The 15,942-nt window shown below is 41.6% G+C and overlaps 3 protein-coding genes and 1 non-coding gene across 8 annotated transcripts; 3 read left to right on the forward strand and 1 right to left on the reverse strand.

Annotated features, from left to right (window-relative positions):
* Positions 1 to 95: 95 nt before the first annotated feature.
* On the forward strand, positions 96 to 5,828 carry LOC139617530 (leucine-rich repeat-containing protein 71-like). Of its 5 annotated transcripts, none has more exons than XM_071473692.1 (17): positions 96 to 916; positions 1,591 to 1,629; positions 1,707 to 1,844; positions 2,036 to 2,143; positions 2,282 to 2,357; positions 2,462 to 2,536; positions 2,741 to 2,809; positions 2,918 to 3,077; positions 3,165 to 3,248; positions 3,389 to 3,463; positions 3,742 to 3,855; positions 3,950 to 4,013; positions 4,110 to 4,183; positions 4,298 to 4,324; positions 4,440 to 4,548; positions 4,943 to 5,034; positions 5,384 to 5,828. In XM_071473692.1, exons 1-17 carry the CDS (start codon positions 850 to 852, stop codon positions 5,498 to 5,500), a joined length of 1,488 nt encoding a protein of 495 aa, XP_071329793.1. In that variant the 5' UTR covers positions 96 to 849; the 3' UTR covers positions 5,501 to 5,828. The 5 variants fall into 5 exon arrangements, with proteins under 5 accessions (XP_071329793.1, XP_071329790.1, XP_071329791.1 ...); XM_071473689.1 differs by having other exon boundaries at positions 98 to 916; positions 4,295 to 4,324; XM_071473690.1 differs by having other exon boundaries at positions 98 to 916; positions 4,437 to 4,548.
* Positions 5,829 to 6,232: 404 nt separating this feature from the next.
* On the forward strand, positions 6,233 to 8,852 carry LOC139617532 (small ribosomal subunit protein eS27). Its single transcript, XM_071473695.1, has 4 exons — positions 6,233 to 6,382; positions 7,019 to 7,127; positions 7,221 to 7,331; positions 8,618 to 8,852. The coding sequence occupies exons 1-4, from the start codon at positions 6,377 to 6,379 to the stop codon at positions 8,644 to 8,646; spliced, it is 255 nt and encodes an 84-aa protein (XP_071329796.1). The 5' UTR covers positions 6,233 to 6,376; the 3' UTR covers positions 8,647 to 8,852.
* LOC139617533 (small nucleolar RNA SNORA35) lies at positions 8,194 to 8,323 on the forward strand. Its single transcript, XR_011689146.1, has one exon. It is a non-coding gene; the product is annotated as a small nucleolar RNA SNORA35 (small nucleolar RNA).
* Positions 8,853 to 9,008: 156 nt separating the features above from the next.
* LOC139617531 (small conductance calcium-activated potassium channel protein 1-like) lies at positions 9,009 to 15,464 on the reverse strand. The gene is made up of 9 exons (XM_071473694.1): positions 14,599 to 15,464; positions 13,953 to 14,048; positions 13,178 to 13,465; positions 12,419 to 12,540; positions 11,901 to 12,042; positions 11,685 to 11,795; positions 11,050 to 11,177; positions 10,018 to 10,087; positions 9,009 to 9,873 (listed from the first exon to the last, which is right to left on the reverse strand). The coding sequence occupies exons 1-9, from the start codon at positions 15,445 to 15,447 to the stop codon at positions 9,643 to 9,645; spliced, it is 2,037 nt and encodes a 678-aa protein (XP_071329795.1). The 5' UTR covers positions 15,448 to 15,464; the 3' UTR covers positions 9,009 to 9,642.
* Positions 15,465 to 15,942: the final 478 nt, after the last annotated feature.

Genomic DNA, 15,942 nt, shown 5'->3' on the forward strand with positions numbered 1-15,942 from the left:
TTAACTTTATTCATATCCTTAAATGAATTAGCATAATGGCGTGTATACAGTACACCTTCTTTGAAACTGGTTTGACTTAAGACAGTGGACTCTGTAGAGTGAAGCATTACACAGGAATGGAAAGAGTCTTGCTAATGTGATGATACTGGTAAAAAGGATAAACTGATAATCATACTACATTGCCGTATAGTTTTCACCTCAACTGTAACTGATAAGAAACTTGTGGATGAGGTCAGAATTTAAATTAATTTCAATCATTGCATTACTAGTCTGCATTTTATCTGTCACAGCACAGATACCTCTTAAGACTCTTACAAGCTATGAATGAAATTATGAATCATTGCCCCATCATCACACAGCTCAATATGAGATTTTGTCTTAAGAGAGATTTTCAAACAATACAGAAACACAAGGTTTGTAATTAGAGTCAACAATTAACATAAATCCAAAATAATACATCAAATTTATAATAATTTTGAAAAGAAGAGCTGCTTTTCAAGGCCACCGTGACTTGCCTTGGCACCTAGCGGTCAATTGAATACTCTCGCGATATTTCAGAATTGCATACTGATAAACGTCACTTCAAATGTTGATGCTCCGTCTCAGCATCGGCATTTTACCAAGTCGACATCGACTACTTAACTACTAACAATAAATTAACTACTATTTAAATATTTTACCGATGTAATAAAAAAAAAAACAAAAAAAAAAAAAACTAAGAACGGGAACTGTCAAATCTCGCGTTGCTCTCGTAGTTTGGACTCCGTTGCCATAGTTACGCCAATGACGCTCAGGCAGCGGCTTCAGCTGACGGATCTGCTGAGTTGAATTCAACTTTGGGACACAACAATGTCCAGAAAGAGACACGTTAAAGAGAAACCAGAGAAGGGGAATGCTGAGGATGAGAAAAGTACAGGTTAGATGATCAGTCTTTCATCGGAGGCAGCCACGCAGCCGCTCCTGCAGTGTTAGCGCCTCACTAGCTGCCATTGATGAACTGATTTTTCAATTGATTTTGATCTATGAGTTATATTTTGTAAGTTATGATATATAATAGTATTAATAACACTAGGATTTGTATTTGTATTATTCATTTTGTAGCTTGCAATTTCTATTTAATCAATTTTAGTGGGATTTCTGTTTAAACAGCAGTTTAATGCCTCTGTAGAGAAATTCTCTGCATTCACTGTCTTACTTTAGTAAAAGTTCATTAGAATTAGCATCAAAATAGACTTAATGTGCCAAAGCAAAGGCACAAATCATGCAGAGTGGCCCATTTCAGAACAATGTATATCTTATTATCATATTATAATTATGAATGCTCATGTCAGCGTTGCATCTGGTAAAGGTGGAGTTCATTTTAATTACTTAACATACTGCTGGATAGATTAAATTTCCCTCCAGGATCAATAAAGTCTTAACCCAGAGGCACTGAAGCATTTACTCATTCATTAACTTTACTTGTATCATTGTCACAGTTGACTGGGGCCCTCATTAGGGAAAGACAGGATTTTAGATAATTGTTTATAAAAAAAAAAAAGGAAACATTTTCAACAGGTATGAACTTTGGCCTTTCTGGTGTTTTTATAGGACAGACTCCAAATGAAACATTGCCTGCTCAGACCTTTGGTAAGTAACTTTATCCATGCTGTTAACCATACAACTGAGAGCTGTATGGTTCATGCTTGAAACCCACTATCCCACAGATGAATATCAGTGCTCAGGCAATGTGGACATTGACTTCCCTGGGCTTTGTGCTCTTCTGGACATAAAGGATATCCCAGCTGTCAGCACCAAGCAACCAGCCTCCTCCACCCTCACTGAAACTGAAGGAGGGGACGCAGGTAAATAACAGCTGATCTGAACAGCTTTGCATAAAAGGACAGTAAAGACGTCAGAACATTCACTATACTGGGAATATAACTTACATATTGTACTGTGCAGATTATTATATAGGAAATCTGAATGTGCAATAATTGTCCCTTTTATACTCTCAGCTTGAGTTCACTTGTAATCAACATAATTGTACCTTCAGAGAGCAGCCAGTCCCAGATAAATGCCACATCTTTCTGGTGTAAGCCATGCCTCCAAGTGGAGGTGGAGAATGAAGACCCCCTGAGCGTTAAGAGCATGAAGGTTTCTGGTAAGAACCAAACACCACAGAGAAATGTTCATAACCATATTTCACTTTTTACAGACTTGTCTAAGTTTCTGAGTGGTCTGCACCCAATGATAACCCCCTGTATTTAATATAGTGTGCATTTTTTAAAAATATACACAGGATGGAAGGTAGATGAGCAGCTTGCTAGAGTGCTACAGAAGATGCTTCCCTCCTTAAGCCAGCTACAGAGCCTTCAGTAAGTAATGAGCTGCTGCAGAGAGGTGTACTCCCATTACATGGAACAGGGTTACAGCTCTCACTGTTTTGTTCTCGTTTGTCTGTGTAATCGCTGCGTTGCAGGTTTTGGCAGGCGGGACTGACAGATCGAATGTTAATCTCCCTCATGAACACAATATCACTGTGCTCCAACCTCAGGTGGGTGGATTCTATTGTCATTCACACTGTGAGTCTTTGTTTTGTAGCTCCTTGCATCACAGTGGGTATAAATGAGCCTGGGCTGAAGAATAGAAAACAAAATTTGAGAATAAAAGGGGAGGGAGAACAGTGACAGTGTGTCGAACATTACCAGCCAAACACTGAGGGTTACTGATAAACCTCCTCCTCTTTGTTCTTTGTTAGGGTTCTGACATTAGAGGGTAACCCTCTTCCAGAGCAGAGTTACCACCGTCTTCTCTCTGAGGACAGCATGTGAGTCACCAAGCAGTTACACATTTCACATAGTTGCAACAGAACCTGTTCAAATAACCCCAGAAGCACAAACATGCCTGATTCATTGTGTGTGTTTCTCTGGTCAAGCCTCACTCACTTGTCCCTGCGAAATAACCGGATAGGAGACGAGAGCGCTCGTCTGATTGGGGCGGCCCTCTCGACGTACAGATCTTCTAACAAAAACCTCCTGTCACTCAACCTGGCATTCAATTCTATCAGTGATGCAGGTGCTGCTCATATCGCACAGGTATAACCTAGAACTGACTCCATATTTCCCCTATATGTTCCCCTCATGACCGCTGACATGTTGTCTTTATCCTGTTTTGCCTCTCAGGGCTTGCGGTTGAATCGTGCCCTGCTCTTTCTCTCACTGTCAAACAATCAGATTGGAGACTCAGGAGCTGCTCATCTGGCTGCGGTATCCATTTACATGAAAGATTTCGACTTGAGAGATAACGCATTTAAATCAGTGGTTAAGTTGTTTTAAATTATATTCTGCTTAGTGCATTATATTATCTAATTTAATAAGCATCCACTGCTCACCTCTTCCATCTCCAGATACTTGGCGACTTTGCTCTAACTCATGAAGAAGTTGTGGAGAGGAGGAAGCTGCTTCTGGAGAGAATGCAGTCTGTAAGTGTCTGGTAGTGTCTAATATTAATACCCCTCAAAATGCATCCTCATTGCTAAATACTAAAATCTGTTGTTGAAAACGTGAGAACTGACTAACATTAGTTACTTCACAAAACATTTTTTCAAGTAGTTTTTCAATGCTTTCAGCTCCACAAAGGAAATTCCAGTTACCTCCATGGCATTATAAGATGTTTTTTTTTTTGGTTCTATGTATTTTTTTTTCATGAGTAACCTTTTAAACACAATTTGTAATTCTCTCTAATGTGTTATATCTACAGTCAACTCAAGGAGTCGATTCTGACCAAACACCTGCTGACCAACTTCCCTCAGTACCCAGCAGCACCCCGGTGAACGTCAGTAAAGGGGAGAACAAAGGCACCTCCAAAAAAAAGGTAACATGTCAGCATTAGTGTAACTCCAACATATTTGGGGTGCTGTGTTCTGTTTATCTTGTATTATGGATTCTTGGTGTCTGTTAAATTACAGGAAGCGTCCAAAAAAGACGAGAAACCAGCCGCCAACAAAGACAACCCAAAGTCTAACAAGAAATGTAATAGCTTCCGTCACAGATGAACACTTGTTCAATTATGGTCTGACAGCAGGGGTGTTTGTCTTTTTCATGGCTCTCTCTTTAAATCTCTCCTAGCCTCTGATGGAAAGGCGCCTCAGAGTAAAGGTGGAAAGGCGGGGGGTAGAGAGAAACAACTAACTGCACAGGAGGTACCAGACACGTGTTTTCTGAATGACCAAACACCATATGGACATAAACATGCACAGTACAGTAAACTCCAAAACTCCTTCACTTGTTTTACTTAATTATTTTTTTTGCAGCAGGATCAGTCGAGTGCTGCCCTAAATGAGGTTTGTCTGATGCAATTTTCTTTTGAGCCAAAATGTTGTTCTTGATGATGACTGTGATTTGATTACACAGTATGCTGCCATGCTCCGGTTCACTCCTCTCCTCCTCCACCAGCAGGTAGAGTTGGTGGAGATAAGGAACCCCCTGCTGGACGACTCGCTGCAGTGCAGGGACGGGCAGCTCTTTCTGCCTGGAAACACAACTCTCACCTCCCTCAACCTGGCAGGTCAGTAGCTGTGGTGTGAAAGAATGTGCAGCATCAATTTTGTTATGAATTCCTCTGAATCATTTTGCAAAGGTTTCTCTTTCGTCCTTTTAGCATGCATGGTGTTGTTTTCAGGTCAGGTTATATTTCTTACTCTGTGCTACATTGAGGGGAGAAATGCAATGTATAAAATTTTTTTTTTTTAATAGAAAAAATATCTAAGAAGTTGAAAATCTGAGATATATTTACATGTCACGTTAGCTTAATGAAATCCTTATTTCTGAAGGTGTTCTGTGCAGGCTGGTTACTCAGTTTTGGCTACTTCCCCCCCGGGGCTCTCGAGAAAATAAATGATGAAACCTTATAAGGACTTTTGAAGATTTAAATGAAATGTTTATGTTGTGTGTTTGTATAGGAAACAGAATCACAGAGAAGTCGCTGCCTCTGTTCCTGAAGTCACTGGAGATGCAGGGTGAGGGAGGAGGCCTGCTGCGTCTCTGTCTGCAGGTGTGTTTCACCTGACTCAGGTCAACACTGTATGACTGGCTGACAATGCTTTATTCTAAATTAACCACTTTTTTCCTTCCATTTATTATCTATTAAAGTAGGATTTAAGACTGAAGTAGATGTCATCCCAGTGCTTCCATGTAGTTCTGTAGCGCTATGTTTAATGTTATTTTCACTAATTTAGGATGTTTATTATTTTTTAAAATTGTATTAAGATTTTGATTTATATTTCCATTTAACAGTGGTCTACCATAAAAATACCAACTTTTAATGTGATTTACAGTGTTAACAGTTGTGGAGGAGTATGAAGATAATATATATGCTGACTTCTGATCTTCCTCTCTTTCAGAGAAACCGCTTCCCACCAGAGTGTGAGTCCTATGTGAGGATAGAGGAACTGATAGCACTCAGACCTAAGAAAAAAAACACCTCTGAAGAGACAGAAGAGGGGGGACAGGGGGCATGAGAACTGACATCTACAGGCTTATGTATACCTTTAATTTGTTATGTAATAATAAAAATACATATATGTATCTTGAGAACGCAAGATGAACAAATGGAAGTATTATCTATTATTGTGGTAGATAAAAAGGCAGTGGCTAAACTGGAGGACAATGTGGTTCATTAAAAAAAAATCCAGATGCCTGTTTACAGATCCATTTTACTGCTTTGTTTTGCTCATGGTCAGAATTTACACCAAGGACAAATACTGAGATAAATATAAATGATTCAGTTTCATATTATCTCACTCTCACTATCTCATCTCATTTTTAATAAATGTATGATTAATCATATTATGTAGACATATGTGATATTGAGAAAACCTAGGGCTTTTAGGGTTTGTAATTCTGCCGGGCCACGGGACCCTCAAAGGAAATGGAAATATGAACCTTTTTAGGTCCAACTCTTAATTAATTGTTATTTAAGTGTACAATAATTTATATACAAATTATTGTATATAAAAAATGATTGGGATTGTTTATACCTTTTGTCATTCGGGATTGGGGCGTATATCTAAAAGTTATATTTGATATTCTTAATGTATTTCCTTACTTGCAAGCTGCGTAGCAAAAAGAAATATATGAATATATATATTTTTTGGTGAAAATAGTAATTCTCGTTATGAATATTAGGACATTTGAGGAAACAGTTTGAAGTAAACAAAAATGTAACACCAGTAAACCTTGTCTGTAGTGAGCAGGGTGGAGTTTTGACCTCACCAATATGGCCGCCGTGCTGTCTGAAAGTCGTCATATCCGGGCCGTGCTCAAAGGCACCGTCGATATGAAGCCCTCGCTTCCGGTGAAGCCTCCTTTTCGGCAGCGGCTATTTCCTCGCCAACATGCCAGTGAGTATCCACAGGCCACTGCAAAATGACATTTTAGCCATTTAGTCGAGCTCGGTAGAGCCACCACACGGCTCAACTTTTACCTAAGAGACTAGCGACCGGACTGGAGTCGGTTTTAGAGGCTTTCGTTGAGTTTTTGTCCCAGTTTTCCCACAAATAATTGTGCACGTTTGAGCGCATTGCGAGCGCGTTGTGACACAAGATGGCTGCGCACACACCGCAAACATGGAGCCAGTTCAACGGGGGATCTGAGCGACCTCAATATCGGCAGTCAGGGTTTTCTCTGGCTCGATGTTTTTCTTAGGTTGAAGCCTAGATTATTTTAGCACTGATCTCCAAATATCTGAAGAGTCGCCCGCGATTGGTGAAAATACGCAGCCTGCGTTACCTAATCCAAGAAATGTAGGCCGGGCGAGGAGCCTCACGTTTAGCAGAACTAAACTGTGCTAACACAACATTGACTGGTTTGCTAGCTAGCCAGGTTCCACATATAAACGACCAAGATCCAGCCTTTTTTTTCCCCCTTCTTTTCATACAAACTGTGCGTAATCTTTCGTTGTAGTTTTGACTGATAAGAGTTGACGTTTTTCTGATCAGGTCCTCAAACGTTTCCTTTTCCGTTTTCCTCCAATGCAGCTCGCAAAAGACTTGTTGCACCCATCCCCTGAGGAGGAGAAGAGGAGGCACAAGAAGAAGCGTCTTGTTCAGAGTCCCAACTCTTACTTTATGGATGTGAAATGTCCAGGTACAGTTTTTCCACATGCGGATGCAAACAGATTCTACCACAATAATTCGCCTCAGATTGAGAGTGGTAACCTGTGTCTTTTTTTCCCTCTAGGATGCTACAAGATCACGACGGTGTTCAGCCACGCTCAGACAGTCGTGCTGTGTGTGGGCTGCTCAACAGTCCTGTGTCAGCCCACTGGAGGCAAAGCACGTCTCACAGAGGGTCAGTATTTCTCGGCAGTAGACGCGTTACTAGGGTCTCGTACTAATGTAAAGTGTAGTCAGTTGCTGCCTGTGCACTTGACTTTAGATTTTGTGGAATCAGAGGCCGTATGCCCATTTCTGGCAGTTGCTGAAATATGGTATGTGTTGCGAAATGCACAATTTGTGTTCACTAATCCGTGCAATGTTCGTTCACTTTCTCAAGGTTTAGGTAAACAGGCCTTTGTCGAACAGGGCAGAGCTCAAAATGTCAGAGCCCTGCTGAAGCGTGCGGCGCCATTGTGATGCCTTAAATTCGCTTTCACACATCAGCACAGATGTAATTAGTTTTTCCATACCAAACCTAATACTCTGAGACAGACGAGCCAATTAATAGCTGGTGTTTGAGGACCACCTTTGCGTTGCACTCAGTCCTTTTCACTGAGAACTGGAATAAAACTGAGTTCTCCCTCACCTGCATAGAAGACGCAAAGTTGTCTGATTTCACGTTTTATTTCATGTAGTGAACTGGTTGGTGTGTGAAAACTTCATCATTGAAGAGCCTCACACTTGGATTGCATTAAACATTGAGCAATATTTAATCCAATATCCTGTTGAAGTAAGTACAGGATTAAAATGCAGCACATAAAATCCTGATGCTACAACTCAGTGTATGACACCTGATCAGGATCCTGTCGACAGCTACTGACTGAGAATAGATTGTAAAACTTGACTTAACTATCACGTCATTATCTTATCAGTGAGAGTGACAGGTAACAGATTTAGCTAACATACCTCAAGTTCCCCTGATTCTTTTGAGACTTCAAACCCTAAATAAAGTGATTAGCGTGAATGAATTGTGTATATAGTGTATGTGACAGCGGCCGCACTGCCAAGTGACTGGACTTCCTCTATCGTGGTTTTCCAATCTCATTCCAGTGCCAGATCAACCTCAGTAAGCAGAAGGGTTGAGCTAGACCACTGGCTCCCCCCTTTCGAATGCTGAGAACAAACATTAGCTCTGTAGTTGCTGAACTGTTCAGATCTTATTGTTTAATCTCTTAATTGTTTTCAGTTTTCTCGTCAAACCTGCCATGTTAGAGCCTGGTGTTGCATTAGTGACTTATTTCCACGCACAGTAAATGTAAAAGATGGAAAGAGATGTCGACCTAATCAGTCACATGATGCAAAGTCTGGTATCAGCACTGCGCGGCACAATGGGAGTGTGCACTGCCTGCAGTATTTCTGTACTGTAAGGCTTCTCTTTTGTCAGCAGCGGTCTGACTGTCATTGTCTCTCCTCTGGCAGGGTGCTCATTCAGGAGGAAGCAGCACTAGCTGTTCTCCCCGGAGCTGAAGGGGAGAGGAGGGGACGGACCGGTTGATATCAGCGTCTTGACCCGGCGGTCTGATCTGAAACAAGACCTGAAGATGAACTGGACAGCAGATGAAGTTTCACTGTTGGTGTCCACAGATCGGTTGTTGCTGTAACTCCACCCTCCAACCCTGTCTCTCTTAATAAAATATTGTTTTGGCTAAAAGAACAGTTTGTGTGTGGTTCCTTTATGGTTATTACTGTGCAAGGTCTGTCAGACATGTAACACACAGGCAGTGGTCTTTATCATCTTCATTATAAAGTACTGAAGGAAGAGAATACAGAATTATGAGGATACCATAAGTCTTTAAGATTGTATCTTTATTTCACAATATCAGACTGTATTTAAATCCTTCCAGTTTTTATTGAATCAGAAAAAAGCATTTACAGATAAAGCTACTCACTGACAGCGGAGTGATCACAGTTTAGGTTTAATTGGTTGATTTATGCTGCAATTAACAGTCATGTAGTATTGATTAGTCTAATTTCTGTTCTCCATTAATGAATGATTAGTTTGTTTATAAAAACCTAAGAAAACAGAAAAATTGCCGATCACAATACTGTAAAGCACAAGGTGATGTCTGACCTACTGCCCAGAATATTCAGTTCAGTAACATGGATTCTTTTTGAAAAGGTTTATCAGTTAAATGTTCACAGTTTGGTTGCAGGTCTGTTTTTTTTCTGTCATTCCAGGAAAAATTGAAAAAAAAAAAACCTTAATGAAAAGTGAATTATGACTAATTTCTACATTTTGGTTTTATGGTGTTTATGCTACAGAAAATGGTCTATCGATTTTTAATAAAATTTTTCATTACATCTGTACAGCCTTCATCTTGTTAGTCACACTTATTTGTCCACCTCCGAAAGAAAACTGTCCAGATGAGATCATATTAGCTGCATCATAAGCAGATGGGTCCCCCTGGAGCACTCAGGTCTCCATCACCTTCCTCAGCCTCTCTCTACCTGTCGCCTCCGCTCACACTCGCAGTCTCTGTCTTCACCTCCCTCTCCCTGAGCAGGTGGCGGATGGAGGAGTTCTGCGTGGACAGGGTGCTGGACAGGAGTGGCATCAGGCTCCTGAAGCCCTCCCTCAGCTCCTCCACGTGCTTCTCCAGGCTGTGGATGTGTGAGTCCAGCTCCCCCCTGCAGGCCTGCACCTCCGACAGCACGTCATACATCAGGCTCTGCATCTGCGTTGGGGTTGATGACCACGGTGTCGTGTGTGGGTCCATGTGGAGAGGAGAAAGAAAACGCATCAGGGGATATTAGATGCTACTTTGCTGAGGCTTTCACAGGATGGGAGTTTAGAAGATGTGTTCACTTGCCTCTCTCACCTTGCAGAGGTCCACCAGTGTGTTCCCCTGGTCTGCAAGTATCCTCTTCTCCATCTTTACTCGACGCAACCTGGGGACAGAATGGTTTAGTTTTAGATGCTGCAGAAGAGAAAGTTAAAGGGTCAGTTCACAGACATGACCAAGGGAACAGCCCATAAAAAACAACATACCGTCAACAGGTTTTAAAGGGACTTTGGTAGGAAATAGGTAGAAAAACAAAAATAAAGCAGCTTACAGTGAGATCTTTGGTTTACACAGAATATTTGACAAACTAATTTCCAATCATCTCAGTGTCACCTGTGGCCAAAAAAGAACAACTGCAGGATAATGTTAAAGGCTAAAATGTAGTGCAACAGTAGCACAAGTAGAAAACTGTCTATTACACAACAACATCTACCTAAACATAGTTAATATTAGCTGGCATTAGCCACCATTAGCTACTGGACATACCCAACCAGGTAAAGTTGGAGCAGAGTGTATTGAACTGAGTGATCGTGAGTTCAACTTTCCCACACAGTGTTCCACTACAGGGGGTAGGTACATTTTGTGATTTGGGTGAACTCGCTCTTTAAAGTGGCTGGCCACTAAATTTCTATTAGAGGCTTATAAAGTCTGTTAGCTCACTTTGGATTTGACTAACTTTCTATAATTTGTCATTTTCTCCAGATTACTGCCCAGTTTGGACTAAATGTTATTTAAATAAGTCACATTAAATGTCCTTTATTTGGACAGGTTACCCAAAAATCTGAAATCAATCAAAGATATGTGACATAAAAATGTAGGAAAGAAGTGAGGTTGTGTCAAAAAGTGTTCATTGGTAAAACTTTTTATTTTCACATATGGGCACTGCAAACAGAGATAGATAGAAGATATGCATACAACTTAAAGGCATTTATATAAGAATAAAAGTAGTAATGCTAGGCTTTAAAATATTATTATTATCACAACATGAACATATGAAATGAAGTGAGAAGGCGGCTTTTCCTTGCACTGTGGGCACAAACAGCTTTATATTAGGGTTAAGTGTCTTACTGGTGGATGGCCAGAAGTAACTTCCTCTGGTGCATGCGGACTCTGGTGTGATCTCTTTCCCTTGACAGTTTAGTGCGTTTGTAGATAAGCCAAGTCTCCCTCAGCACATTTGCTGCAGCAATTTTTATCTGGGGAAAAGATGTAGAAAAATCACCCAGGAGAGATATTTTATATTTATGCACGTAACCGCAAAAGGCCGTTATTTACTGCACATGCTGAATAAGACGAATTCAATGGAAAAGTGTTCTGCAGTCATTTCATCTTAACTTTCAAACCTGATTTTTTTAAAAAAGAGAGAGAGAAATCTGGGATTATTCTGCTGTTTGCTGTTGTTTTAGGCTTTTTTTCTGATGAGTAAAAAATGTCGGTGTCTTACAACAGGACAAAGTCACATAAATCACAACAGTATCAGGTAAACAAGTTGATTTGTCCTGAAGAAGTTGAACTTATTTCACTCTTTTTCTAGATTTGTACTTGTTCTGCAGATATTCTGATGTCAGTGCACACACAGATCTGTATGTCGCTGAGTGAAATGAGTTGATATGTGGTATCTAAAGTGTGCGAGTGAAAAAACTGCACACTGTAAGTTGTTATGGTGAACAATACAACAACAAAAGAGAGACGCTGGTGCTTACCCTCTTGGAGATGTGGGAGTCCATCATAAAGTTGTGAACATGTTTCTCTGCTCTGGTCAACTCCAGCTTCCTGGCAACTACGGCCACCACCAGGACTGTGCAGCCTGCTCCCTGTGAGAGACAGACTTGGACGTTTATGATGTGACTGGCATTCAGAGGTTGAATGAGTCCGTTGTTAGTGTTTTGTTTTTCTGGGTCAGTGCACTATGTTCTTACCATTATACCAGTAAGGAGGCAGATGCTGCGTCCACAGTAGGTGTGAGGCACCACGTCTCCATAACCAATGGACAAGAAGGTGACTGAGACCATCCACAGAGCCTCCATGTAGTTGCTGCTGAGGTCTCTGTAGTTATGGTGTCTGAATGAATACAAAAGGCTCATTGTGTTACTAAAGTAAAGCTTGATCTTGCCATGAAAGTCACTGTTTTCATGCAGCCTATATCTTGTCTTTTTCTAGTCTTTAAAGCTGCTTTACTCAACTTGTCTGAACATTATTTGTCTACCTTCCCATTACTGATGCCCACTCTGAGTATGCATTGCATTTTGTGTAAATTCAAATTCTGGTATAGATCCATTAAAACGGACGAAGATTGGATTTGTTGCTGTGTCAGAAACATTAAAGTAATACCATATAAATGCCAATATTTGAATGACATTTAATATTAAATATATGGGTCTTGAGCACTGTAGACACCCTTTTAGTTTCCGCAGTGGGCTGACAAATCCTCACATACCTCTCACAAACATGTAAGCCCCACGCTGCCACAATCCACAGAGAAACGCTGAAAATCATCAGCACAGTGCCGGGGTAGGTGGTCATTAGTGTTTTCCCCACAAACCGGGTGTTGAAGTGTATCTGAAGATCACAAAGAGGATGATATGACATCATAATTTTGACTGTAGGGGCCTATTTAGCTAGACTATTTGGGATAGCACCTGTCAGCTTATGATTATATAATACAGAGGAGGTGAGGGATAAGAAAAGTTGTTCTCAATCTGGCTTGAAACATGGATAGTAGGTTTGGCATTGCAGAGGAGAGACAAAGGTCATTTTTTTGTCACTCTTAAATAGCAGTAATAAGGGAAGGGATTGGCCGGGTGGATATCATCAACTGTGGAAAAGAAAGCATACAAGCAAAGGAGAGCTGGCGAGGGGCATAATCAGCATGTGAAACCACTGGGGTTCATGGGAGCAAAACTGTGATAGTCACACCTCAAGTGTCACACGTCTACAGACCTCTTGCCCCACCTAGACATAAGACATAAACAGATGTGCATGAAAGCCCAGCCCAGAGTAGTGACCTTAACATCCCATGAATCATGTCCCATAGCAGGTTGCTGCGACTGCCACAGTTTTTTTTTTTACAATCATATCAAAACTGACATTTCCCTCCTCTGTTTAATTTCAAAGCGTTAAGATCTTATCACAGTATTATCCAAGCCAGTTAAACCCAAAGCCTGATGCTGAATAGAGCCCACAGGTGACCTCCCACCTTGTTCAGCGCTCCGATGCTGCGGGATGCGGTGTCAGTGAAGAGGCGGCTGTGCAGCATCATGGCCCGGCCCAGCAGGTAGAGTCTGAGGAACATGGGCAGAGCCAGGATGATCTCCAGCTCCGTCTCTGACAGCGACAGGCGAGTCGTGGTGTGCTGGAAGTACGCCAGCAGGCCCACCGGGTAGGGATGAATGGCCACGGCTACCAGCTCCAGGGCGATCAGGGCCAAGCGTTCAGTTGTCATGGCAATCCGCCAATCCTCTGCACCAATGTCGTGAACATAGAGCTACCAGAGAGAAAGAGAAACTGAGCACTGTTAAGAGCTGGTGTACACAAATCAGTGGGGTCACAAGATGATTTATGGAATAAGAGAAACAAAACAAAAAAAATAATAATTCTTTTGCAAAATATTACTTTTATCTCTTCAGACCTCTAAAAATCCCTCAGAGCTCAGGCCACATGTCCACACTAAGGCCATAAACTGTGATAAGAAGACCACAAGCAGATTTTGCTTCATTATAAGGGGCCACAGGAGAAAAATATCAGGAACTGCTGATGCAGAAACCTCAGGGAAATTGGGCTTTAAAAAAAAAACATTCTGACTCTCAAAAAAAAAAAACAACCAAAAAAAAACATTTTCAGCAACTTCAGCCAGCAAAATAATTATTTAAAAAGGGAATAAAATGCAAATGTGGCTGCAGGAGAATATCACTACTGGAGGATTTGGGTAAAAGGACTCCGATTATGTAATTATGACCAGATAAGTTAGTCACCTGCACCTCACAGCAGTGGTACGCTATGATGAGGCCGACCAGGATGATCGTAGACAAACTGATGATGGACTTGAGTGCAAGGGAGTAGATGGAGCTCTGTGGGAGACACACACACACACACACACACACACACACACACACACACACACACACACACACAAACAAACATGACATCATTCTCAGCTGGTGGCTGTTTGTCTTTGCAATACTTAATACATGAAATGGCATCAGTGATCCTGTGTAATCTTCTAATCTTACATAGATTTAAATAATCCACTTGCTTGATATAATGAGCATTATCTTATGGACATACTGCGCATTTCCCTGCAGTTGTTCGTAGATCAGTTCCCATAGCAACTTAACAGATTTTCGAATACAGCCCATATAAAGATCGTGAACAGCTAAACACAATGACAGAAAATGAACTGATTATTCAAAATGTGATTTCTTAGACAGTAAGACTTTCTGAAGAACAACCAGTGAGGGGCTCTTCAGAATAGGTGATAACTGCAGTTGTACAGTGGGATTTATTTCCTTTAAAATCTTTTTTTTTGTCTGTTGAAAAACTTTTACAGCCCAGAATTACATTTCCATCTCTCACAGGATTTTTCAGGGCTTTTGCCTGTTTTTCCTTTCACTCTCTGACCTTGCTGTAGACGCTCCAGGAGAGCTCTGTTTCCATCACCATCATCACCACCCCGAATATCCCCACTGCCAGGGCACAGTCGCTCAGACGCTGCCTCCTCAGAAACAGAGCCCTCCTGCGGACCAGCCGCCAGCCGATGCTGTGGGTCTTCCAGTAGTGGTCGTCCTTGCCATCCACCTTGTGCTTTGGACTGGGCTGAGGACTAGGACTGGGGTTTGGACTGGGACACTCTGCTCCTGGCAGCAGGCCTTTGGCCTCACACAGGTTCTGATGATACTGGGATGTCTCATCTGGCAGGGGGTCGTCATCTTTGCTGGTGATGATGATCTCAGGGAGACTCTGGCGATTATGCATCTCCAAAGAGACATTCCCTGACTTGCGGCGTCCTCTGCCCTCAACATCCTGGACGTCTAAATGTGACCTGCAGGGGCCCTTAAAGGGTGACCCGCAGGGAGAAATGGGGACGTCAGTGAAAGAGGTGACTTTCTCCTGGAGTCTGTGAGATCCTGCGTTTTTGGCTTTGCACTGGTGATTTCGCTCCTTGTTTTGTTTACTACCCCCTGACCTTTTCTCACATTTCTTCTCTTTGCCTTTGGCTTTATCTCCCCTCCTGTTGGAGCGAGGTGAAGGTGTGGGATACAGGTGGCCATTGTACAAAGGTGTGGTGGCCATGGCTTGGGTTCTGTCGAGCCACACGGTGCGATCGGCTGATGTTTGGACTGTGTGGTGTATCCCACACTGCGGAGAGCAGGCCTGAGGTGGAGGAACCACCCTCGGTGGGAGGAGGGGGCGCTGGTCTTCCACCTCGTCTCCATCCACCGCCGAGTTCATAGAGGGAGAGTGCTCCATGGTGAGAGGGTTTAAAGGTGAAGATTCACCAAATCTGTTTAAAAGGGTTTGGGCAGAGATGGACAGATAATAAATGAGTTTCTTGTATCTTTAGTTTTGCTCATGCTCATTTTTTCTTAATTCTTAATTGTTTTCTTTCACTGTCAGTCACATGATTTTGAACTGATTTTTGAATATCTGAGAAGCAACAAAATAATATCTTGCCATAATTTGTCCAATCACAAATGTTTCTTTCAGTACTCAGAAATCAAGATTTAGTCACAAGCTTCATTACACATTCACTTCACCGTACTGTAAGCTCCTAACGTTTAACAACAGCTCCTTTTATCTTTATTCTTACCTTATCAGTCAGGTTTTCCAGTCTACACGCAATCTGCTATGAGGATGAAAAAAAAAAGCCTTAACTCTTATGTAGACAACTGTTTTATCTGCTAATTCCCAAAAGTATTTTAGTATTTCAGTCTGATGGTGCTGAAGGTCACATCTGCCTGAATC

Source organism: Trachinotus anak, unplaced genomic scaffold (genome assembly GCF_046630095.1).
Source record: "Trachinotus anak isolate AG129_WGS33_773 ecotype Australia unplaced genomic scaffold, CSIRO_AGI_Tana_v1 ptg000092l, whole genome shotgun sequence".
NCBI classification, from domain to species: domain Eukaryota; kingdom Metazoa; phylum Chordata; class Actinopteri; order Carangiformes; family Carangidae; genus Trachinotus; species Trachinotus anak.

Bases quoted from the DNA above. Each gene is read 5' to 3' on its own strand.
- LOC139617530 (XM_071473688.1), top strand. From the start codon at position 850: ATGTCCAGAAAGAGACACGTTAAAGAGAAACCAGAGAAGGGGAATGCT. The intron at 2,358-2,461 runs GTAAGTAATGAG...GCTGCGTTGCAG, and splicing joins AGCCAGCTACAGAGCCTTCA to GTTTTGGCAGGCGGGACTGA. The intron at 5,035-5,383 runs GTGTGTTTCACC...CCTCTCTTTCAG, and splicing joins TGCTGCGTCTCTGTCTGCAG to AGAAACCGCTTCCCACCAGA.
- LOC139617532 (XM_071473695.1), top strand. The intron at 7,128-7,220 runs GTACAGTTTTTC...TTTTCCCTCTAG, and splicing joins TATGGATGTGAAATGTCCAG to GATGCTACAAGATCACGACG. The intron at 7,332-8,617 runs GTCAGTATTTCT...CTCCTCTGGCAG, and splicing joins CAAAGCACGTCTCACAGAGG to GGTGCTCATTCAGGAGGAAG.
- LOC139617531 (XM_071473694.1), bottom strand. From the start codon at position 15,447: ATGGAGCACTCTCCCTCTATGAACTCGGCGGTGGATGGAGACGAGGTG. The intron at 14,049-14,598 runs GTCAGAGAGTGA...TGTCTCCCACAG, and splicing joins CCTGGAGCGTCTACAGCAAG to AGCTCCATCTACTCCCTTGC. The intron at 12,043-12,418 runs GTATGTGAGGAT...GTATTCATTCAG, and splicing joins GGCTTACATGTTTGTGAGAG to ACACCATAACTACAGAGACC.